We start from the raw sequence: 24,010 nt of genomic DNA, 5'->3' as shown, positions 1-24,010 counted from the left end.
GGAAGGGTTTATCCTAACGCAGCTAAAACACATGGGGATGTTTTACATTTTTAGATGTGTTACAAAAACAAAGGGGATGCTTTAGAGGAGTGGAAGAGTTGACACAGTTGCTTGGGCTTTCCCGGGTGGCCAGTGTCTTGTCTCTAATGATGGCTATGACCTGATAATTCAAAGAGAACTAAGAAAAGTGATTGGCATGCAGCAGGCTTGCTAACTTGGGTGTTTTAAACCACCCAGTGAACGTATATACCAGACAGCCTTGCAGGTGACAAAATAAGCAGAAGTCCTAAAACTTGCTTTGTTGAGGTGAGAACAGCTGTCCTGAGTCATGGCTCTTTTCTTAGCTGAAACCAGCAAGCGAGCGTTTGTGTTCATTGAAAGGATTAAACATGGCACTGCAGTCAGCATGCTAGATACCCTGTTTGTTTTATTTGCAGGAAAAAAAGAAAACTTCATCATTATTACTATTCCGTAATAAACTGAATCCCCGCAAACAGCATGAGGGCTCATCTCGCATAGCTCCATGCTGGTGTGGAGGTGGGTGGGCTTCTGCTGTGCCTGGCTTGCCCAGAGACAGTTTCGCTGCACAGGCAGCTTCTTACAACTGGGGAACACCTGAGAGTCAAAGCCTGTAAAGCTGCCGTGCCAATCCTGTAATAGACTTCCCTGAAAGCCTATTCCTCTCCGTTCATGAAAGAATATTCATGTTGACAGCATGTGTAATACTAGCCAGTAGCAATGTTTTTCTGAGCAGTTGCCTTTTTTTTTTTAGTCTGCAACAGTTTCTATACAACGTGTTCTTTGGGGAGTGTTGGAGCTCTACAGGTGTTACACATGCAGGTAAGGTATTAAAGATTTTTTTTTTTTAAAAAATATTTCTCTGGATTATATTTGCTTTAGGCTTTTATATTTAAAAAAGAAAAAAAAACACCAACAAAAAAACCCAAAACAAAGCCCTTCAACAAAGCTGTAAAACTGTGAGCAACGTCCTCTTTAAAGCCTTTGTATATACATACATCCACACACGCACACTTTTTTTTTTTCCCTTGGCAAGTGGAGCTGTGTCAGAACACACACAGTGGGATGTGAGACATTCATTAATTGTGTTTTGTGTGCCTGTGTGCATGCAAGCGGTTCTTTGAAAGTGCGAGCTCCCAGGCGAGAGGCGTTTGGAGCCACATGAAACGACTGCAGCTTCAGGGCAGAGCCAGCCCCAGGCTTCTTTCCAGCTTTTCCTTGGCTGGAGCTATATGGTGGATGGAAGGTGGTGTGCTGCCTTTGAGGTGAAAGCTCTGCCTCTTTGCAAGTTCCTTGCTTTCCTCCTGCAGTTGCATCTTGGTGAGGATGCTGGGTGTGTTTTGCCCCTATGGGAATCGAAACACCCTCTCTTGTCAGCACAGACCCGAAATGTCCATCCTCAGTGCCAGCCGTGCCGCTAATACTGGGCTTCTCTCGGACGTGGGATTGGTGCAGTGTTTAGGAGGTGGCTCCAGAAAGGGGCTGGAAGTGGCAGCCCCCCAGCCCTGCGGTGTGGGGCGAGGGCTGTGTGGGCTGACTGAGGGGCCTTGAGCCCGGGGCAGCGGCAGGGCATGGATGTATGAGTGTGGCAAGTCCCTGTGTTGCCTGGGCAAGAAATGGCGCTGGTTACCTGCCTCACTTTGCTTCTCTCCAATTTTCCTGACTCGGGGGAAGAAGAAAATCACTGCCTTTCAGGAAGCTTAGGGGCTGGGGGGAGCGTAAGGTGAGGGATGCTGAGGGTCTTGCTGCCAGCTAGTGGGATGGTGAGGGGTGGCAACAGGGAAGAAGAAGGGGCAGGAATCTGGAGAATTCCTCTTGCACCCGAGGGTCTGGTTGGGATGAGCTGCCCTCCCCGTGTGCTACCTGAAGAGCAGGGTGGATGAGCCCCCGTACCAGCCCCAGCGAGGGCTCCCCGTGTCTCCTCTTGTCCAGCTGGGTCCAACCCCACGTCACACGCACCAAAAAATTGCTCAAGCCACTTAATGCTTGGTGGTCCTACGTAATGCGCTCAATGCTCTCACAGTCCCCTGGGAGCCCAGGGTGGCAGGGAGATCTGTGGCTCCAGCCTGGTGACCTTCCTGCCCACCCCGGCCCTGATCCTTGCAGCCGCCTGCCAGATCCCGGTCCTGCCTGGGCCACCAGCCCCTCTCCCGGGGCGGGTGGTGTAAGAGCATAGGAGAACCAGCCAGGTGGCTTTTGAAAGTGGCTCGCACCCCCCCCACCACCCCGAGATGTGACTTAGCAGCAGTTAAGATTATGGGGTATGTTAATATATAATTAATGGTAATGATACAGACGGTGGGTTATTACAGGGTAGCTGCCGGTGCTAGCAGCGTGTGCGTGAGCGCTCGGGGAGCGATTTGCGAGCAGGTCTGTCTGGTCATGTTGTTCCTGAAGGGTGTGGGGGAAGATGAGCCAGGTTCTGGGCCTGGTTCTCTCCCTCCATGCGTGGGGCACCAGCTGGCCCCAGCTCGCCAGGGCAGGGCTCTCTGGGGGCGCTTTGATGCATTTAATGGGGGGAGAGGCTGTGGCTCTGTGCTGCTGTCACAGCTCTGAAAGGAGCCGGGTCACCCTGGCCAAAGGGGCTGGGTGGCTGGGGTGCCCTGGGGCAGGGCTCGGGGGGCTGCGGAGCAAAGACCAATGCACCCGCCGCGGCTGCCCCTCTGGGGGCTGCAGGAGATGCAGGAGGTGGGTTCAAAGCAGCAGAGATGCAGGATGCAACATGCTGGGTGGCACCCACGCACTTGGATGCTGGGCCCAGCACGGGGAGGCTCTCCGCCCACAACCGGGTTGGGAATTTTGCCCCAAAACAGTTTTTTTCCCATGCCAAAATAATTTGGCAAATTGAACCCAAATTGGGGCTGGCATGACGATGTTAGGTGAATCGGGGTTTCTTCGCTGAGTCTGCCCGGGATGGGGTTGCGCAGGCTCCTCTCCTGGCGTGCTGCTTCACCAGCACCCGTGTCTTTCTCTGCTGGTCTGGTCCATGTGTGCATCCCTCCAGGCGTTGCCAGCGGCAGCCATTGGGTGCTGGGGAGATCCTGCTCTGTGGGGCATGTCTGTTTGAAGGGCAAGAGAGATGCCCACATCTCCGAGCTAACAGTGGACTGCAGAGCTGATGGCCAGGGCTTTATGTCTTGCACGGCTTCTCCATGCCATGCGTCCCTCCAGGAGCCAGGAGATGGTGAGGCATGGGGCAGTGACCAAGTTGGGGGAGTTTGCTCTGAGGCAATGGTGGAAGCCTCTGGGGTTGGAGATCCTTCTGGTTGGCGTCCATGGGCTCGTTGCCAGGGTGGCTCAGGAGGGGCTTTGCTCAGCTGGAGCTCGGCTTTGCTTGCCGGTTCTTGTGATGAAGGAGAGATGCCAGAAGGGCAGGCTGGAGGGCAGGTGTTTTCAAAACCATTTTGCCTGGAGAGGCGATTAGAATTTGAGTTTTGTCCTCAGCCAGATCCTGCTTTGACACAAGATCTTCTACCTTGGAGCCTAGGCATGGCCTTGGTGGGAGTGCTTGTGTTTGAGGGCCTTATGGAGGTCTTAGGGCTCTACATGAGACTTGGCTTTATGAAAACATCCTTGGTTTTGTTGCTGAAGCCACTTGTCTGTACTGTCCCCATGCAGCTTCACTTTTAGCATTTGGTGCTCTTCAGCATCCATCCTTTTAACACCCAGTCAGTAACTGGGGGGCACGTGATTGCTTGTACCAATTAATTCCAATTCCCGTCAAACTTGTGTTAGGTTGAGGAACTTCCCATGTGTTAGGTACCACCTTCTGTAGATGTTCTTCTGCTCCTCCTGCAGTGCCCACGGAGGCTGGTCAGCCCAGGGTGATGCCATTATGCTGAGCACCCTGTCGGTGGGACCCCAGTTCCCCCTCCTACAGCAGCCCCTGCTGCCAGCCTCGCCTTGTCCCCTCCCAGCTCTAATCCCTCCCCACTCTTGCAAAGTGCAATTAGGAGCAGCCTCCCCGGTGGTTTCTGAAAGCCCAGACTTCAAAGGCAGTGATGGCTGGGCAGGGAGAGGATGGGCTGTAATTAGAGACCTGCTCAGGGGGCAATCAAGGGGGGATGCTTGTCCTGCTCATGCAGGGTCCTGCTGTGTGACCTCCGGCTCCCGGCTGAGGCCCCGCTGCCAGCAAAGGCTGCTGCCTCGCTGCAGGGCCAACGCCGGGAGCGGGAGCCAGGCTCCCAAGGACACCCTGCTCTGCTCTTCGCCTTCCCCACCACTCGAAGCCGTGGGCTGGGCTCACCCTTTCCCCACCGCAGGCATCGTGCCTTGGTGGGTTATGGGAAGCTGGAGCATCTCCGGGATGCCTGACGGTGCTGGGGAGTGGGGCAGGAGCTGCGGTGCATGCAGTAACCCCACCAAGGATGCTGGCTCCGTCTCTCTCTGTGCTAGCGGGGGCCGGGCTCCGAGTGTTGGGTGGCGGGCGCCTGGGAATGGGGGTCACGTCCCCCCACCAGTGTCTGCACAGCTCTGAGCGCAGTGGGGCCGCGGCACCGCAGCCGGAGCGGCTGGGCAACAGCACCACGCTGGAGGAACTGGCCCAAAGAAAGTCTTGGAAAACAATAGCAATTGTTCTCTGCCTTTGTTCCCTTCCCTCCCCGGAGGAGATGGAGCTGTGCTCGCTGCCGGCGGGTGGCCAGAGTGAGTGTGACTGCCTGTGCTCCTGCCTTGGCACCCGGGGAGCCCACCTCACGTGCTGCCTGCTCCACCGCCTGCCGCCCTCCTGGTCCCACCAGCTTCTCCAGAGCCTGAATCATGGGTAATGTAATAATAAAAGCTTTACATTGTCATACAGGCAAGGAATAAAATTGGGCCCTGATTCTTTTTGTCATGGGGCAAGAGATTTTCTTATGGCTGCAGAGCAAAGCGGTGCCAAAGCCGCTATTCTTTGCTGCAGGGCACTGGACCTGCCAGGGGGAGGACCTGGCCAGAGCCCTGAGTGCTGGGGGAGCTCTGGCTGAAGGAGGGGCTGCGATGCCCACACCTTTCCCTAACACCCTGTGCGGTCCAAGGTAGGCTTCGTCCAGAGAGAAGGTGCTGGCCGGGCCCTAACCAGGGAGTCACAGGATTGTTTCTGGTCCAGGCAGCGCTGTGCATCCCCTCTCCTATCCTGCTGGTTCCTGACAGGCCCAGGCATGTGGGGTGAGTCCCCGGGCTTCCCTGCCGTGGCTTTTTCTGCCTTTTACCACCATCCGCCTGCTGCGAGCTGGAGCGTGTGGTCACTGCCCAGATCAAAGGACTACAAGGCAAAGGCGGAGGGTTTCCTGCGGGGCTGCCAAGGGAGATTATTCTGTGCATGGGGAGCAGCTGCGCATCCCAGAGCCAGCTCCAGGCCCGAGGCATTACCCCAAGGCAGCCTGCTGAGAGATGTGGCGCTTAGCACCGGGTTTGCTTGGCCAAGCTTACAGTTCCCCACGCAGAGTCCTCAGGTTTGCATATTCAGCCTGGTGAGCTGCTGCTGCTGCCGGAAGAAGGCTTAGACATTTGCAAAACCCTTTCCCTTTCTCCCCTCTCCTCTTGCAAGCGCATGCTGTGCAAACCCCCAGGGGCTTCAGGCAAGTGCTATGGCTGAAGAAGCACAGAGCTGGGAGCAGGCTGGGGTGGGCTTGGGCGCCGAGGGGCTTTCCAACAGTAAGTGCGAAATGGGAACGTTGCCCGCCTCCTCTTGGCCCTAGGAACTCTGTTTATCCCCTTTGCAGAGGGATCTTAGCTGAGCTCAAAGGCGAGCAGGGCTTTCATGTTGCAGGTGGAGCAGGGAGTCCAGGCAGAGCTCCTGGGTCTCCTGCACCTCTGCTGCGTGACACGTTAGCCCCCTCACTACTCTTTGCCTCCGTGTAGACGTAAGACCTACAGAAAACACCCAGAGCACCCTTGCCATAGTCTGCATGCTCACAGTGGCTTGTGTTTGATGCCCTCCATCCATATGGAGCCGCTTGCTGGAAAGTGGTGATTGCAGAACCAGGTTGGGGTCCTGTGGCTGCAGGGAGGTGGCACTGCCTCTTGCAAGAGGTTTGGGCACACTGGAGGGAGGTGGCAAAAAGGAAAAAAAGCATTGTCACCGAGGGACAGGCAGCAGCGAAGGGCTGTTTGTCACTTGCAGGGAGGGAACATGGGGAGCTGTGGCCGTTGGGTGCTGCCGAGCCCCGTCCCGAGCAGCCCTGGTGCAGAAGTGTCCTGTCTTTTTGCTTGTACTGGCCAGAGTTCAGTGACTGCTTTTTGGAGCCCTTTCAAAGCCCGGCAGCTCGGTTGCCATGTGTCCTCCAAATGCAGGCAGGATGCTCAGCTCGCTCCTGGCTGCCTGGGAAGAGACCTGGGCTGCAGGTCACCAGCCCTGCCTGCTGCCTGCGGCCAAAGGCGAGGGAGCCTTGCCGGGACCGCCACTCCTGGCTCCTCGGTTCCCTGGGGCTGGCAGCGCTGGGAAGGTGCGTGGGTGTGTGGACACCGAGGGCTCTGGGATGTGAGCGATGCTGGTGGTTCGCCGCTGCCCGGCAGGGGTTGCTCCCGAAGGCAGCTCCGCGCCTGGGAAGCTGGCAGCAGGACGTGCAGCGCTGGGGCAGCTTTGTGCTTTTTTTTTGGTGGCTTTCCTAAAAATGGTGCCTTTTGCAATCCTCCCAGTCCTTCGACAAAACTTTTCCTGGCAAAACCTCTCCAAAACTTCTGGGAATTAAGTTTTTGAAATGCGATGGGGTTAAAGACATTTACACTTCTTGTACAATGCTGACAGCTTTCCTGATGTGGAAATTTCTTGCTGGGACTCCAGTTTATGTTGATGGGTTGGGCTCAGGGAGCTGAAATTGCTCCAGGAGACACGGGGAAGATTTTCAGCCTAGGAGAAAGGGCTGAGGCGACAAGAGGGAGCCTTGGAAATGGCTGAGGATAGAGACCCCATCTGTCCCTGTCCCACCATCGGGGTGAAGGTGGTGTTCTGGTGTCCAACCTGAACTGGCATCTGGAGAACTGCAATCTGGGGTGATCCTGAGAACAAGTTTCCCCCATTCCTTTCGAAACCGACCCCAAAGAGCTGATCCTGGCCCTGCTGCTCATGCAGGCAAGACTGGCTGTGTGTGCTCATTGCTGACCTCCAGCTCTGTCCCTGAGGATATGTGTGGTCACACCTGTGTGGTGGCCAGCCAGCCTCAGCTGGCTCCCCTGGCCCTGCCGGCGTGGGCAGGAGGGTGGGCACAACACTGCCTGCTGCCAGCCAGAGCCCACGCTGGGGACACCCATGAGATGGGCAGTTCTGTATGTTACGTATAGGGTCCCTCCAAGCTTTGCCACAGCCGGTGCCTGTATGCATGCTGCATTTCAAGGGGGGAAGCTCTTGCAGATGTCAGGAATAAAGCCTGAAATGAATAGGACTAACAAGCCCTGAAACATGACTTTGTGTCTGCAAATAATAAGGAATGAGTTACAGTCTTGGAAGAGCAGAACGTTACCCTGTGTGCAGGGTCCAGCCTGTCCCTGGCCTTCATTAGGTGCCCTCCTTGCACTGTCCTCTGCATGGAAGCTCTGCTTGAGATGTATTGTCTACAGATGGGTTTCTCAACCTTTTCTAACCCAATGATGGCCAACCTTTTTGGTGGAAATCCAAGGATCATTTTGTTCGGAGCCGCCACATGGTTTTATTTACGACCCGTGCGAATTAGGCAAACGTCGCGCTGTTTGTCTCTTTTATTTCATCTTCTCGCGCTTGCTTGTGCACATAGGAATGTGCGCGTGTGTGCTTAGGAACAATTTTGCAGACCACTTCCTACTGCCGTTGGGACACAGAGCAGGTCCCGGACCCAACGCAACAGCCGGCAGCGATGGGCCCCTGTCCTTATTTCACATCACAGCTCGGTTCCCTGGGGAGGGAGAAAAGTGCCAGGCACTGCCCAAGCCACTCCACCATCTTCTGTCCTGCCAAGGTCCCCAGCCCAGGGATGGGGAAGATCCTTGAGGACCATCAACATCCCTGTTCTCACCAGGAGACCGTTCATTAACGGCACGTGGCTGAAAGGCAGCCTGAGCCCACGGTGCTGGGCTGAGGACTGCCTGGCATGTCCTCCATGCTCATCAACAGGGGCTTTGGTTCCTCCACCTCCTGCCAGGAGCTCCCTGGATCCCCCTGCTTCTGGAGGGGACACCCGCAGCTGTGTCCTCAGGTCTGGAGATGTCCCCACCAACTGGCTTTTTGGCCGAGGAAGTGCTCAAAGGCAGCTGCATCCCCTCGGAAGAAACCAGTCGTCCTGGCATCCCCGGCAGGACTTTTCCTCCCTCCCCAGGAGGAGTCGCATGGGCTGCCCAGACCCTCGCAGAGCTGGTGCTGGCCTTGGCGGGAGACTTCCCAAAATCCATCCACTTGTGCGAGTCCCCTACTCGGGGCAGTGCTGCCAGCTCCCAAAGCCACGCTTAACTTGACACATGTGTGCGGCCTTGGGAAATGCAGCAGTTCTGATTCTTATTTGTGCTGCCTTCTTCAGTGCCAACCTGCCGGGAGGCAGGGCCCTGGCAGCAGCTCCGCTCCGCTCCGTGCTAGCCGCCCTTCCAACGCACCGACCTCTCTGCCGGATGGGCCCCGGATGCCGGTCCCCGCTCCTCCTGCCAGCAGACGTGGCGTGGGGTCCCGGTGAGACGGCTGGTCCCAGCCCTGGTGCTGGTGGGCATTGCCAAGGCCACAGGGAGCATCACCAGTGGCTGAGCCTGTTGGGGGTGGGGTGGTTTGCACCTCCCGCATCCCTTGCAGTCGCCACCAGCAGCTGCCTTTCAGGACCCCTGGGTTTGGGTAGTGGCTGTGCCACTGGGTGCTGTCCCCAACTCAGGGGTGAGGATGGATGGGGAGCCAGCGGTGCCTCACCTCTGCAGCTCGCTCTTGAGAGAGGTTAAGCTCTGCTTAGGTTCCACTTAAGCGTGATTCCAGTAGAGGCCCAATTTGGAGGATGCCCAGAGAGAAGCTTTGTGGGGAGGGGACTCCGTGCAGCCCTACTCAGTGCAGAGCATCCCCGGGCATGCGTGTGGCTGCTCTCTGGGTTTCAGGGACTGTCTGACTCCGGTACGGAGGTACCAACCCCATTTGGCTGTCTCCAGGGTCCAAGTAGCTGCTCTTAGGATTTGGGACGGAGGTGCCGGGTGCTCTGCTCCACCACGTGCCCGAGCCCCATGGGCTGCACCCTCCTGGCCACGGCACGGAGGGTTTCGGGCTAGCAAGGGCTGGCAACAGACCAGCACGAGGCATGGCTGTGAGTCCAGCTCCGGGTGTTCCTCGCTGTCGAAACCCCCAGTTTGCAACAGAATTTTTTGGCGTATCATCCTGGCCATCCGCTTTCTATTCTAGTGCTCGCCTTGCGGGAAGGATTTGGGGATGGGGGCGGGGGGAGCACATTTCAATTGTTCAGGGAATGGAAGTAAGTTGTTTTGCGGCTGGAGAAACCCAGTGGAGCTTGCTGCGTGCAGGGAGTTTTTCCACTGCTGTCTCTCCCATTTGAACAGCATAACCTCGAGGGTTTCCGAACTGACGCTCAGCACGTTGCCACCATCCTCATGGCAGGGCCGGGTCTGGTGGCCGGCTTTGGGCTGGAGCCTTGCCCCGGGCACTGGCTGTGTATCACCTGCCCGAGGCCATTCTGGGGGAGAAATACGCACCCTGTGGGGTCTGACTTGTTTTTTGAGCAGGGTGGAGTGAACCGGAGGGGACAGAGGATTGCCCCCCAGTACAGGCTGGGATTGTGCTGCTGGAAGCTCAAGGCTTTTGGGGTAGAAGGTTCCCACCTTGGTCTCTCCAGGCAGGAGTGAATCTCCCACCTAATCCCATGGGATCCTGGAAAAATGAATCACCAAAAATTAAAGGAAGCAAAGAAAAAAAAAAATATTAAAAAATCCCTCCCCAAAGCCGCCTTCCAGAGGGTTGGGCAAAAGATAAAAGCTCTCCAAGGAGCTGGGACTCCTCCTCTCCCACCACTGACTTCTCATTTAAATGTCTGCGTGCAGGCTGCAGCCAGCACTGCCTCCACGGCCGCCCCAGGGGAGCCCCCACCAGCCCCCCGACTCCCACCGCTGCCTTGCCCCCGGGGACGATGCCCACACAAGGGGACAGCAGAGCTGGGGCTTAGCACCCCAGAAGCAGCTCGACGCGGTGTGTCCCCGAGGCAGATGAGCCGGTGGCGGGGTGCTTCGGGTGGTCCTGCCAGCAGACTATGTGAGAGCTCCTGGGGGGGCTGAGCCGAGTGGCGCCTGCCTGGGCACGGAGGAGCAGACGGCAGTGAGGTCCCTGTGCATGGACCCCCTGAGGCCAGCCCCCCGATGTCGGCTCCGCTGCTGCTCTGGGTCATTCTCCTCCACTGGGCCACCAGCGGGGGCTTCATCCGGGGAGGCAGGACGTGGCAGCACTGCACAGGTAGGAGCGAAGGGTGGGCTGCGGCGGGAGGGAGGCGTCAAGACAGGCTGTGTCGGGAAACGTGCCGGGACCCGTGTGCTCCCATGGGATGTCCCCTGCGCTGCCAGGGGAGACCCCAGAAAGTGTGCTCTGTTTTGGGGGGCATGTGGCTGCTGCGGGGTGCCCCGTGTGGGGCAGCCTCTCCCTGGCAGCCTGTCCCTGGGGTTTCGGTGCCTGGGTGCCAGTGGGCTGAGCCTCAGAGTGACAGCATGGTGCGATGCCTCAGGTGCTGCAGCTGCCTGCACCCGTGGGCAGCGGGTAGTAGGGTCATCCCTGCACCTGCGGCCCCACAGCGTGGCAGCCAGGGAGCGACCAGCAGTTCTCGGTGCCGTGGGGAGAGCCAGGCGCCCGTCCCTGCGGCACAAGCATTGTACCAAGGTCTGCTGACCCCAGCGACCAACATGCTGGGATTGGGGGAGAGGAAGGAGAAGTAGAGGAGAGCCATGAAGTCCCCCTGGAAATTCCCTCAGGCCACAGACTCTCTGGAGCTCCCTGTGCTCTCTGCCAGGCACAATCCTGGCAGCAAAAGCTCCCAGAATGTTTCCGTCCTGCCGCCCCCTCCGAGGCGCTGGCAGCTCCTCTGGCATTTCCCGCAGGGAAGTACCAAGAACAGCCTGAGCCGAAGAGGGTCCTCATCCCCGGGTTCTGCCTTCCCATCCCCATGCCGCACGGTCCGGGTGTGGGCAGCAAAGCTTCAGCCCACTTTTTAGGGCTGCTGGGGCCCAGGCTCCGTGTGCCTGGGGCTTGTCTCAGTTTGATGGCGCCTGTATTTACATTGTGTTACAGCCCAGCTGGTGGTGAAAAGGAAAGCTGGGAGAGATCGGAGAGTTTCTGCCCACCACCTCTCCCCCTAGGTGCTCCGGTCAATCCGGGGGTGTCCCTGCTGTCTCCAGGCAGCCTCGGCTAGAAGGATCCCAGGGTTGTGAGGGACCAGCATCAGCACATTTAAGCGTCCCCACGTCCCTCCTGCCGGCGCCTGGTGCAGCCCTGATGCTCGCAGCCTGGGCTGAAACACCCCGGCCACTGTCCGAGCCCTGCTCTGATGGGTAGCAGCGACTGATGCAGGAGGCAGGCTGGAGCACACATCTTTGGGTTTCAGGATTTGGGTTTGGTTCTAGGAGTCGGTCCCCTCCTGGCCAACAGCATCGGGCACAGCCACCGGCTCCAGCTGAGCTGTCCTCCGGCTCATCCCCACCGCCCCCAGTGCAGTCAGGGGGTCCTGAACCACCCCGCAAACCCAAGCCTGAATTCAGCTTGTGCATTTTGCTGAGAAAACAGAAACTGGTCATTCCCCAAGTCGTGCCTTTCTGAAATAAGTTGTTTCCGTTAAGCCTCCCCCACTGAGGCTTTGCTTTGGGAGCAGCATTAAGCAGCGGAGGGGCGGACAGGGGGAACGCCGAGGTGGCAGGGTGGGAAGGACCTTGCCATTCTCCCTGCTCTGGGCTATTCAAAATATTCAAAAAGTCACACAGTGGACACGGTTACCACTAAGGGATGTCACACAAGCAGATTCCTCCTTGCTCTGCCCATCTGGGTTTGGGTTGCAGGGGGTTCCCGGGCAGAAACACTTCCCCTCTCCAGCTGGTTTGGATTCAGACACACACGGGTCCAGCCTTGCTCACAGCTCCCTCCCTCCCAGCTCTCCTGCTGTGCCCCAGCAGCCAAGATTTATTAGTACAAATAGGAGCTAAAAGCCTGGTCTCACTGGAGATGGGACAGAATCAGGATTTTTTTAAGTCTAGCCAAGTGCTGCTTCATCCTGTAAGCATCATCACCAAGCTCTGGTGCCCTTTGCTATGGCCACCACAATCCTGCCAGAGAAACACTCAAAAATAAAAGCTGCGAGAGTGCCAAGGTGAGGATGGTCAGAGAAGCATCCGCTGTGGGTACCGGCATGGGGCTTGCTGAAACATCGGACTGATGCCAACCCCAGCACTGGTACGTGGGGACAGCTTTGCAGTGCTGGTGCATGGTGCTGTTCTTCACCTGGGTGATGCTCTGGGGCTGGGCACGTTGTTTTCTCCTCTGGGGAGAGGATAATTATTTAATGAGTGGTTTTGGTGCCTGCCAGGGGAGTATGTGCATGTGTGCAATGAGGGCTGGGTTGGGAGAGCCTGGACCGGGATGGAGAGAGGAGCACCGTGCCCCACCACCCCCGGGAGGATGGGGATGGGCGGCCGTCCTGCAAATGAGCCTGTGAGTGCTGGATCCCTGCCTGCTCTTCTGGCTCTGGCTGTTGTTGCTGGTGCCAGTGGGTCCCGAGGAAGCTGGTGGCAGCCTGGGGCTGCCTGGCCAGCAGGTCCCGGCCCTGGGGTCAGTGTTCAGAGCTGTATCGCTGGGGCGATTCACGCAGGTGAGCCTGCACACTTGGCATTGCTCCCAAGTGGTCAGGCTGCCGTTGTTCATGACGTGCTCCGCTGTCTCTCGGCACAGACCTGCGCCCACTGGACATCCTTTCGGAGATGGTCCCCGCTGGTGGGCTGGCCCATGGCATGAGGGTGTTTCAAGTGCAGGGAGTGCGCGGCTTCCAGCTTGCTGCCTCGCGACCCCGCGTCCTGGGCTTTCCTGCCTCCCGGCTCTTCATCCACTGCGACCGCTTCCCCGAGGAGTTCTCCATCATTGTCACACTGAGGGTCCTCAGCGTCCCTGCCAAGGTAAGGGCTGCCAGCCGAGCACAGAGCGGGCAGAGCCCGGCCCTGCAGCTTGTGGCATGCAGATCTGAGTCCATGCCCTCCCGCAGAGAAATGAGTATGTCTTCACGCTGATGGCGGAGGAGAGCCCCAGCGTGCTGGTGGGGCTGCGCTATGCCCCCAACAAGCTCCACTTCCTCTTCTGGAGCCAGGAGCGCGCCGGTGGCTGGCAGATCCGCGTCACCTTCCCCAACGTCTCCCTCTCCGACAACCAGTGGCACACACTCGTCCTGGCCGTCTCTGGCCAGTCCTTCTCCCTGACAGTGGACTGCAGTGTCCCCAAGGACGTGTAGGTCGGGGACAGTGGCGGGGGGCTCAGGAGGGCTGGTAGGGTGATGTGCCTCCCCCAGCATCTCCTCCAGGCACCAGCAGATGCTATGAAATTGTCCCTTGACTCTTCTCTGCCCATCCGCAGGGTGGTGGAGACCCCGTTTCCAGCCTCTCTGTCAGTGAAGCGAGCCAGCTTCTACCTGGGCAACAGGAGAAGAAGGAAAGGCGTGTTTACGGTAGGTGCCCCACGGTGCAGGGCTGCCCGGGGGTGAGCTGCAGCCCCCCCTCAGATCCCTATGCTGGCAGGGCTTGGGCCATGGCACAGGCAGCGTAAGTGGCCATGGGTCCCACCACCAGCCTCAGTCCCAGTCTGGCTGTGGGCGTGCAAGGGGCAGTGCTGGCCACTGGTGCTTTGTGGGACAAATGTGTTTTTAAGAGGACGTTGCCAGTGGCGCGGTAGCAGAAGGACAGTCATTGGCACAGTCTTGTTGATATAAAAGTTAGGGCAGTGCCCGATCCTGACCAGTAGTGAAAAGCAGAGGCGGTGAAAGCTACCTGCAGCTAATGAGCCCCTTGCCAAGGCTCCCCTTGCGCCAGCTGTTAAATTGCCCAGGATGGAGATTTTGGCAGGCTGGGCATGTAACGAGGGTCTGATAAATGCATGTGAATCCCAGGGAGGCTTCCGCGGCCCAGGAGGGAGGGGAATGAGCAAGAGTCAGGGGGGAAATCCAGGGCATGAATCATCTGCAGTTTCCATTTCTTGGTCTTGCTGGACTTGTTCTCCATCCTGCTGCTCCTGCTTTCCCAGGGCTTGCTGAGACAGCTTGTCCTGCTGCCAGGAGCTGATGCCACCCCTCGGATATGCACTGCCATGAACTTCAAAGTAGCAACGCTCTCTGTCCCCGCTATCCTCCAGGATCTCCCTGCAAAACCAGCGAGCAACGAGGTGCTAAAATACCCCTACGGTCAGTAACTCCCCACGACATGGGCTCGGTTGGTTGCCTTCTGTGTTGGTTGAGGAAGGCTCCTTGTGTGGGGCTGGGCACGGAGCAGAAGCAGAGGGGAAGAACGTGTCCCCAGCACCCTCTGTTTCTCAAAGTGTGTATGGGGTGGGATCCCTGTCCGAAGCTCCCCTTCCTTGGTAGTGCTGGGCACATGCCAGCGACCCCCCAGGTGTCAGCCCCTAGGGTTTGCTCAGCCGGTGGCTGTCTGGCTCGGTGCTAGGATGCCATTTCCCCCATTCCCTGGTGCCCATCATCAGGATGGAACCGGGACGGCCAGCCCTCCCTGTGTGCACGGGGATAAGCCTCGCTGCTCCTCTGTCATGTGCACTAAGAGGCACCTGCCTTGCTCCTCTCCGTGCCCAGAGACCGACACAAAGGTGACCCTGGGGTCCCGTCCACCCTGCACCAGGCAGGAGAAGACACAGTTCTGGTTCAACGCCTCCCGGCGAGGCCTGTACCTCTGCAATGGCAGCACCTGGATTTCCTTGCTGGAAGGTACTGGTGTGCAACGCGCTCTCGGGGATGGAGGGAGGTTCTTGCAGCAGAGGTGGAGCAGAGATTTGCCCTTGACAGCACTTTGGGGTGGGAACCAAGTCAAGCAACAGCAGAACGAGGGGTCTGGGGTGTCCCCCTTCCTCTCTGCTGTTTGGCCCGGCTCCGCTTTGCTCTTGGTGCCCGCATCAACGCTTCCAGTGCAGCTCTGGAATCGGGTGTCCCTGTGAGCCAGCTCCCCTACCACTCACAGAGTGCCCGTGTTGTCCCTCCACCTTCATGTCATCCCAGCTCTGGTAGCCTTCGTGCAGAAAATAGTGGGGCGACAGTGGAGTAACAAGGTGGCAAAGCAACCAGAGCCTGGAGGGATGGTTGTTACTCGCTAACAACACGGATTTTGCCTACTGGTGTGCTCCCACTCACTGTAGACAGTCTGGCCAGGATCTCTGGCGAGGACGTGGAGGATGGGGCATGCCCACAACTGAATTGTCCTTCCCCCCTCTCCTGGGGTTTTTCTTATGCTGGTACCCACATGGAGACCTCATACGGGGATCTTGCTGACCTGTGCCCTTTGATGCCACCAGCACTGGCCCATCTTCTAGCCCTTCTCCTGCCATTTGTCCCTTCCGGTGCCCACCCATTTGCCGTTGGGACCACACTTAGGGTTTCTGTTCTAATTCCTGGCATTAATTCTGTCTAAGTCTTGTCTGACTTCTTCCAGAGCTCATGCTGACTCCAGCCAGAGAAAACATCTGGTGCAGGGCTGCTGCAGGTGGGTACGGGTTAACCCAGCTGGTCTCAGCAGCCCAGGCCCTTTCGCTGTAGCTCTGTTCCTCTCCTCATTCTCTTTAGGATAAATATATCAACCCGCTTGGTAAGAAGCGATCAAAACATGTGGCATCTCATCCTTCCCCCCTCCCAGGGAAGACTGCTCAGCAGAGCTCTTGGCAGCCCTGCTCTCCGCTGGAGAACAGGCAGGGCTGGGTGGGCCTGGATGTGCTGCCCAGCAAGACGGAGTCAGGCCATTTATCACCCCCTCGGGTTTTGGCCCCTCACCACCGGCGCCACCAGGACCTTCATTTTCCCCCACAAAGCTCCGTACAGCAGCAAGCGCTGTCAAGCCAGCTCTGCTCCGTCACGCAGGGCACCCTTCCAGGCCAGGTCACCTGGTTTTAACCTCACCCCTCTTTTTTTTGTGGCCTCCTAGTCAAACATCGGCTGGACTACGTGGAGGAGTACCAGAACCTCGTGACCAACTCTGAGACGATGGGTGTTGAGCTCTTCACCATCCCAAAGGTGGGACTGTTTGCAGCCACTGCCAACCGGTACAGCCCCCCAGGATCGGCCATCTACAAGTGGACTGACGGGAAGTTTGTGCCCTACCAGAACATCCCCACGTACCAGGCTCAGTCCTGGAAGTATTTCACCATAGGAAAGAAGGTCAGTCTGCCAGGGAGGTTGTTTCAGTGCCTTCACGTTTTAGTATATTAAACTGCAATTGCCCCTCACTGGCTTCTCCTCTGAAGCCCTGAGCCTCGAGCATGGTTTAGCAGGAGAATCTTTCTCCCTTCTGTCTTTGATGGGGTCACACTGATACACATACTCATCTGGTAAGGGTCTGTCCTAGGGACCGGTGGCTGCTTGGTGGGCTGCCCTCTGTTTTACTAGTTTTGCTGAGACACAGCTACATCCACACGGGCCATTTCCAGCAACTGATGCTGGCAGCGTGGGTAATTGTGCGTCCAGAGTGCTCACATCTCTTCCCTGGGGATCTCCGGCATGTCTGCAAGGTCAGCCTCCACAGCCAGCTGCTGGAGCTGGACCGTGCCATGGGCTGGGGTTCTAGCAGGCTCTGCCTGTGCCCGCCTCAGGTGTAGCGAGTGCCAGTGCCAAAATGTCCATCCCGCAGAGGCGCAGTCCAGCCTGGTCTGGGGGGGCTCACAGCACCGCTCTGCCCTGGCGCGAAGGCTGAGCCCCGCGGGGCAGGGTTTGCTGCAGTGCCCACCTGGCACGGCAAAGCGAGGCCGGGGTCACCCGGGCAGTGGCTGCGGCATTTTGGGGACACGCGGCTCCTGACGTGGGACCACAGAGAGCAGAGCCCTCCCTGAGCTCTGCCTGCGGTGGGTGTCCAGCCACACGTAAGGTCTGCTCTGGTCTCAGAGATCTGCCTGTGGTCTTAGAGAACCCGTAGCTCCCTCCCGAGACCCACTGAGCCCAACCTCCTGCATTTTTAAGCCCGCTTGCTTTTGAATCAGTCCGGGACTTTGGAGCCATGTCTCCTCCCTGGGCATTCTGCCACAGGACTTCTGCAGAGTATCTGCCTGGTTCCTCTCCCTGGGGAGCTACTTACCACTTTGTGAGGAGGCCTGGGCAAGCCAAAAAAACATCTGCTGAGAGCCAGCTCTGTGCCGAGCTCCCAGAGAAGTTGGGACTGCTCCCCCTCCGGCATGGCCTGTTGTGGCTTTGTCACCAGACACAGCGCAGGGTGGCTGCAGGGCTTCCCTGTGCAGAGCCACATGCTCCAGGGTACAGAGGGATGGGGCAGAAGTCCTGCCCCCAGGCTTGGTGGTACCCACAGCCCTGCTGTTTTGGATACACATGGGCCACATCCCTCATTACCTGCCTGACGGTGGGGTCCTGCAGAAAACCTGGTCAAGCCCTGAAAATGCAGCTGCGTTGCAAAGCTGGCCTCGGGCTGGGGGCCATGCCTGCCATCCCCAGCACTGCGCGGGCTCTGCAGAGCTCCAGCTGCACTCTCACGGGCAGGAGATGGCAACATCTGCTGATGGGAACCACCTTGAGACTCCCCAGTGTTAGTCTGGAGCCACAACACCCCCTTGCAGCAATGGCTGCAGGGGCAGGGAAGACCACCAGGCTGGGGGGTCCCAAATCTCCATGGTGTCCCACACCCGTGTTGGTGCTCACCAAGGCTCATATGCTCTGGGTTTGCCTTCAGGTCTTCACTGAGAAAAACTTACTCAGACTTACTAGGCAGGATGGCCTCTCTCCTGCACAGCTTGGGGCAGGTTTTCCAGTTGGTGCTAGCCTTGGTGCTCCGGAGTGGCTGGGGACAAAGACAGGTGCTCTGGGTGCAGCTGCCCATGCTCAGCATGGAGCTGGTGCCCAGACAGATGTTGCACCAGCAGTGGTGCAGATCTCTCCAGTTAGCCCAGGTTCCTTGCACGTGTTGCAGGTGGGTGCTCTGTAGTGTGGGGACATCTCTGTAGGTGTCAGCACCTTGTTACTGCACCAGGACTCGCTGATGCTCTGCCAGGATGGGGTGAAGAGCCCCAGAAGGCAGCATCAGGGTCTCCTGGTGGCTCCTGCCAATGGAGAGCAAGGGACCACAGGCTCCTGAGTTGTGGGGCTGTATCCAGGCCTTTCTCTTCCCTCTGAAGCTGTGCTTCTGGAGATGCCCTGAAGGGACTCCCTGGACCGGGACCGGCAGGGAGAGCTGCCCAGCACTGGGGATGCACCTTCCTTGGTGTGATGTGTGCACCCAGCGCAGACCTCCACTGAGGCTGGAAGGTCTCTGTCCTTGGGGACGGCTGAGCCTCAGCTGGACAAAGCCCCAGGCTGGTGCTGGCAAGGTCCTGCACTGGGCAGGGGGCAGGAGACCACCCCCACTGGCTGGTGTCTGCTTGTGGACTGTGGCCTTGTGCTTCCTTGTGGCCCAAACAGGGGCATAACCTCTGGCACGCCATAGGAAACACGCCGGGCTGGCGGGGCCGGCGTGCCACACCGCACGCCCCCACGAGCTCGCATGTGCTCCCCGCCTTGCGCAGGGCCACCTCCGCTGCCGTGCACTTGTCCCTGACACTCACAGTGGGGCTTTCTTGGTCCGGCAAATGCTTTGTCTCGGAATCATTATTATGGTTATTATCATGATATCTGTGATTTTTCTTCTGAACAACCTTTCCCTACACGGAAGGTTTGGTAGCTCAGGCCCCTGTCCCTGCCCAGCCTGTTTCATCCACATGGCTGTGCTCTCTGTCCCCGGGGCCGGTGGGGTGCGAGCGGCTGCGGCACGGCTCTCGCTCCGCTTGGCTCCAAGGCTGTGGTGGTGGGTTTTGTCCCTGCGCGGGCTCTGCAGGCAGCAGGCACTGCCGCTGCCATGAACAAAGGCCCCCGCAGGCCAGCAGGTCCGGGTCCCCGCGTTGGGTGCACTGTACTGCTTGGGGGCTGCTTGGGGACCCCTGCCAGCCAGGGCTGCCTTGTCCCACACCAGCCGCCTCAGTCCCTGGCCCTGCATCCCGTGAGTCATTCTGCCTGTGCTTGTCCACGCTGCTTCGAGAAGAGAAAACCAAGATGTCCTGGCTTGTTATTTTTCAGATCTTCCTAGCAGTGGCTAATTTTGAGCAGAATGACAGGGGTCAGGAGTTCTCTGTAATATACAAGTGGAGCCACAGGAAAGAGAAATTCATCACGTACCAGAGGATCACCACGCACAGCGCTAGGGACTGGGAGGCATTTGTCATTGAGGGAGAGGCTTTCCTCGCAGTGGTCAACCACAGAGAAGGTACCCAGCCCTTAAATTCCCTACCGGCCCGGCTCAGATGGGGCAGGTGGCCCTGGGGTGACACCAGGGACCACGGTGCCCCGCGGCAGGCACCCTGCTCGAGAGCATCCTCCCGTTGCCGTGGAAACACTGCAGCTTCCTGCGCATCCTCTGCCAGAGCGCAGGGCATCCTCATAGGCATGCAGCTGGAAGCACGGTGTCCCTCAGGAAGCCTGAACCTTGGCAGACCATCTCATTTTAGGGGAGAAAAGCACTTGGGGAGGTGGCTGACACGGTCCCCCCCGGGTTTCTGACAGTGGGGGACAAGGACAGGAGTAGGGGCAGTGTCTTTGCTGAATCTCTCTGCTTTTAATTTGTTTCCCCCAAAGCTACATAACACAGTGGGGTGCTGAGGGCAGCTGCATAGGTTTGCAGGGGTTGAGCCTTTTGAGATGCCAAAGCCTTGGGCTCGTGAGCGCACGGGAAAGTGAGGGAAGCTGAGTGAGAGCCTGCTGATGTCCCTCCGTGGGCACCCTCCAGATGTGATCCAGCCTCCTTCCCCTCCCAGGCCATGAGTTGTTCTGGGTTGGGGCATGCACCTCTCAGCACAGGGTATGAATGGGTCAATACCACGTCCCTGGGTCCCCAGGATGCTCCCAGCCGGGTTCAGACGCTGGGCCGGTGAGCTCCTTCACTACCATCAGGGCTGGCTCCTGGGGCATCAGCTCCTCTGGCACCAGGCTCAAAGCTGGTGGCAGGTTGCTTGGGCACCAGCTGCCTGTGAGCTGGGCTAGAAACTCCCTGTGTCACCTGTTGGACCCCACCACAGCCAGGTTTGACGAGACCTACTCCCATGGCAGCTGCAGCAAAAAGGTCCCTTCGGTGGCCATGTACATCATGCAGGGGTTAAGACCACCATGGCCAAGCCAAACCAGAGGTATTCCCCTTAGGGGTGGGCGAGGGTCAGTCCCTGAGGAGCTGCCACTTATTATCCCCATGGCCATTCCCCACACACCCTCTTCTGCCTGCAGCCCTTCTTGCCAGTCTCTTTCATTGCAATGAGGATTGGCCATAAACCCATTAACGTGTGGTCCTGCTGCTGCTCAGTCACCAGAAACACCAGCAGGGCCAAGACGGGTACAGCAGTGCTCAGTGACTGTGGGGTGGAAAGGGGCTGGGGGTGCCCCCCTCCTGTCCCAGTGAAGCCAGCTCTTTGTTAGAAGAATGTCTCTGGCTGGAGGGGTTGTGCCAGGGTGAAAGTGCAGAAACTTTTTAAGCTTTAAAGCCAGCCGGGTCCTACACAGACATGAGGTCAAGATGCTTGAACAGAGCCCAGGAACTGGACGGGGCATGTGTTTGGGTGCTGGTGGGCTCAGCCTGAGTGCTCAGCACGGGGCAGGCTGCGGGCTGTGGCATCCCCTCCCTCTCTCTGGAGTTCAAGCCACCAGCCAGGATTGGCACAAGGAAGTCCCTGGCCAGCTCCAGCACTCGGGAGCTGAGCACAGGGACTTGGCTGAAAAACATCAGCATGGTGCCGTTCCAGCTGTGGCCCCCTCCCAGATGTGCAAGCTTGTGTGCGAAGGGCGATGGCAGCCCGTGGTGTCGGTAGCTTAGGGACTCGGCTGGGACTGGCCCCGCTTTAGGTGGCTGCTGTGCCTCTGGTGTGCTGCTGGGGTGGGGGGACAGCACCCTCCCATCCCTCCTCTGCCAGGGGCTGTGGGAAGCTGCCACCGCAGGTTTGGGAACAAGCTGTCAGCGTGTTTGATAGGGATGGAGGCTCTAGAGGCTCTTTGACTACTTCTTGGGGAGCAATCGGTCACTAGCAATCAGCCTTGCAACCTGCTGGCAAATATTTGCATGGCTGAACCTGTTCCTGGGTCTGGTTTCTAACACGAGCCAGGCGTTCCTTCTCCTCATGGTGCACGTCTGTCTGTCTGTCTGTCTGTCTGTCTGTCTGTCTGTCTGTCTCCCTCCCACAGGGAATAACCACAACATAGACAGTGTGATATACAGGTGGAACCCTAGCACAGCGTTGTTTGAAACCAACCAGACCATCCCTACCTCTGGAGCCTATGACTGGGAATTTTTCACCATTGGGCCGTATTCCTTCCTGGCTGTGGCTAACACGTTCAATGGCACATCCACAAAGATCTACTCGAACATCTACATCTGGCTCAGTGGCTCTTTCCAGCTCTTCCAGTCTATCCTGGTAAGGCTTGGCCACTGATCAAACACTACACCTTGGTCTCCCCTCTGGGTTTAGACAAGCCGGGGAATAATTACAGAGAGAGATGTTCTTCGGTCCTCTGGAAAGGTAGTGAGATTTTCCCACTGATTCTCCCATAAGGATTGACACAGTGAGGTTTTTTTTTTTCCTTGGAGGATTTTAGGAGTGGGTAACTTCCCTGCTGCACCTCTGGCAGGTCCCCACACACCTCACAGCATCCTTGGCTTGCAAAGGCTCGTCCATATGCACCTTCTCATGTGCCTTCCTTCCCCACAGACTTTTGGTGCTGCTGACTGGGAGGTTTTTCATGTCGGGGACAGAGTCTTCCTGGCTGTTGCAAACAGCCACAGCTATGACAGCAAGACGCCAGCACCCTCTAACTTCTATGCCATCAACTCCTCCATCTATGAGCTGAACATCACTGCCCAGATGTTTGTCAAATTCCAGGACCTCCTCACCTACAGGTACCTCTGCAAAGAGTCAGGGTGCTCCTCAGTCCACGTCCTTCCCCTGAGCAACCTGGAGGTCTCCTGGAGGGTTCGTGCAGGCTTGCACACTGCTAGGGACCGAGACTTGGTGGGGAGGGCAATGGGTGGCAGGTCTTTGGCACCAAATCCCAGTGGGAGCTAGGAAAAGGCCCTGGATTTGGGAACAAGGGTGGATTTCCTCTCAGAAACAGCCTGGGAAGAGCAAGGTTTTCTGTGTACCATCAGGGTGGCAGAGATTGGGGTGGGGCATGGACATACAGCCCCTTGGGGCCACCTCACCTGCCCCTCTGCTTGCTTCATCCTCAGTGCTCTGGACTGGGAATTCTTCTCGGTGGGAGACGACTCTTTTCTGGTGGTAGCAAACTCCTTCGATGGCTTCACCTTCTCCGTTAACAGTATTATCTACAGGTACTGCTGTGGGGGGAGGGCAGGGTTGGCTGGTTGTTTCCAGCGGGAAAGAACCTGCCGGGAGCCCAGCATGGGGCATCCTGTGTGGATGCTGGCACAGCTTCCCAGGGAGGACAGATAGGACTGCTCCCTGTTTCTGGAGAGGTTTCTGAGCAGGAATGAGAAGCTCCAGTAAGGGTCATCCCACCCTGAACCGCAGCAGGGAGGTGGGGGATGACAGCCCCACGGCTCTTCTGCCCCATTCCAGGTGCCTAGCTTGTGCCCCAGGAGCTAACTGCCCTTCATGTGCAGGTGGCAAGGCTATGAAGGCTTCGTAGCAGCTCACCACCTCCCCACTGTCGGCTGTAGAGACTGGGAGGCATTTCACACCGCCGAGGGCTCCTACCTCCTCTACTCCAGTGCCAAGGAGCCGCTTTCCAAGGTGCTCAAGCTGAAAACCACCTGAGGTGGCTGAGACACGCTCAGCTCATCGCCAGGATTGGGGCAAGCTGGGCATCAAGGTGAAGATGGACCACAGAGCCCGGGAATGGCTGCAGCATCAGCCCTGCAGCTGGCTGGTTGTGCACTCCGCTGGAGGGGGAGGAGGAGGAGGGGAGCCCCAGGCTCCCTGCAGCCTCGCCCCGGGGGCTGGCAAGGGGGCTGTGACCCTGCTTTGGTGCTGTTTCTCCTGGGCGAGCTGTCCTACCATGCTCCAGAACCATGTTCTACCAAGGGTGCCTGGTGCCCAGGCACTTCCCCGGACTCACCGGGACCCTGATGCTTGGTGGTCTCCAGCCAGGAGGGACCCAGAGCCGCTGTTGATTGTGGCCACAGCCTGCACAAAGCCAGGGAAGAAAGACCGAACAGTGTGTGTTCTGCTGGGAGGGGTGTATGGCCAGGGGGAGGAAATGGCATGTAAGAAATTGGGGAAAAAGGTGGCTTTGGGCTTGGCTCTGGCTGCCCAGTGCCTGGGGCTGCAATGCTGCTGAGGACCCACCTGGTTCGATATTGCACGCCGTGCTTTGTATCCATCTCCAGTGGCCTTGCCACCCCATCCCGCTGCCGCAGGTGCCTGCCCACGCTCCCACTCTGCCGTGGCCAGTTTTGGTTGTCCTCACTGAGTGACGTGTGTATGTATTGTACAAATCGACAGATGTGTACAAGGAGCAATGCTGGTCCTTGCACGCCTTTGCATGAGGTTAGCAACTCCTGAGCAAACCTGCATTGGGACAAATCCAGCTACCATGGGCATGGGAAAGACCCAAAACTGCTCCAGGTGAAACTATGGCCTCTTTTCTTTTCCTTGCCTTTGCTGGGGGATTCTTTTGCTTAACCAGGGCTCTAATAAACTGTGTGTACCCAGCCTTCGTCCCACGCGCAAGCTGCAGGTACCAGAGCTGCTCTGCCTGTGGCAGAGGCTCCCCTCCACTCAACAAGCCACTCCTACGTGAGACAGGACCATGTCTGTGATCACAGGTGGCCCGTGGGGATAAGGTGGCCCTGAGCACAGCAACATGCTGGG

At 58.0% G+C, this 24,010-nt stretch overlaps 1 protein-coding gene across 4 annotated transcripts; it reads left to right on the top strand.

Moving 5' to 3' along the window:
• Window positions 1-46: 46 nt before the first annotated feature.
• TSPEAR (thrombospondin type laminin G domain and EAR repeats) lies at window positions 47-22,963 on the top strand. Of its 4 annotated transcripts, none has more exons than XM_080410392.1 (13): window positions 47-840; window positions 12,866-13,086; window positions 13,173-13,411; window positions 13,538-13,628; window positions 14,201-14,357; window positions 14,760-14,891; window positions 15,610-15,660; window positions 16,096-16,328; window positions 19,221-19,407; window positions 21,366-21,595; window positions 21,890-22,077; window positions 22,408-22,509; window positions 22,757-22,963. In XM_080410392.1, exons 1-13 carry the CDS (start codon window positions 705-707, stop codon window positions 22,824-22,826), a joined length of 2,037 nt encoding a protein of 678 aa, XP_080266518.1. In that variant the 5' UTR covers window positions 47-704; the 3' UTR covers window positions 22,827-22,963. The 4 variants fall into 4 exon arrangements, with proteins under 4 accessions (XP_080266518.1, XP_080266516.1, XP_080266517.1 ...); XM_080410390.1 differs by having other exon boundaries at window positions 22,801-22,956; XM_080410391.1 differs by lacking the exon at window positions 15,610-15,660 and having other exon boundaries at window positions 22,801-22,956.
• Window positions 22,964-24,010: the final 1,047 nt, after the last annotated feature.

This window comes from Falco punctatus, assembly GCF_963210335.1.
Source record: "Falco punctatus genome assembly, chromosome: 13".
NCBI classification, from domain to species: Eukaryota; Metazoa; Chordata; class Aves; order Falconiformes; family Falconidae; genus Falco; species Falco punctatus.
The sequence above is the reverse complement of the archived record's forward strand: the minus strand, read 5'-3'. Positions and strand labels throughout refer to the sequence as shown.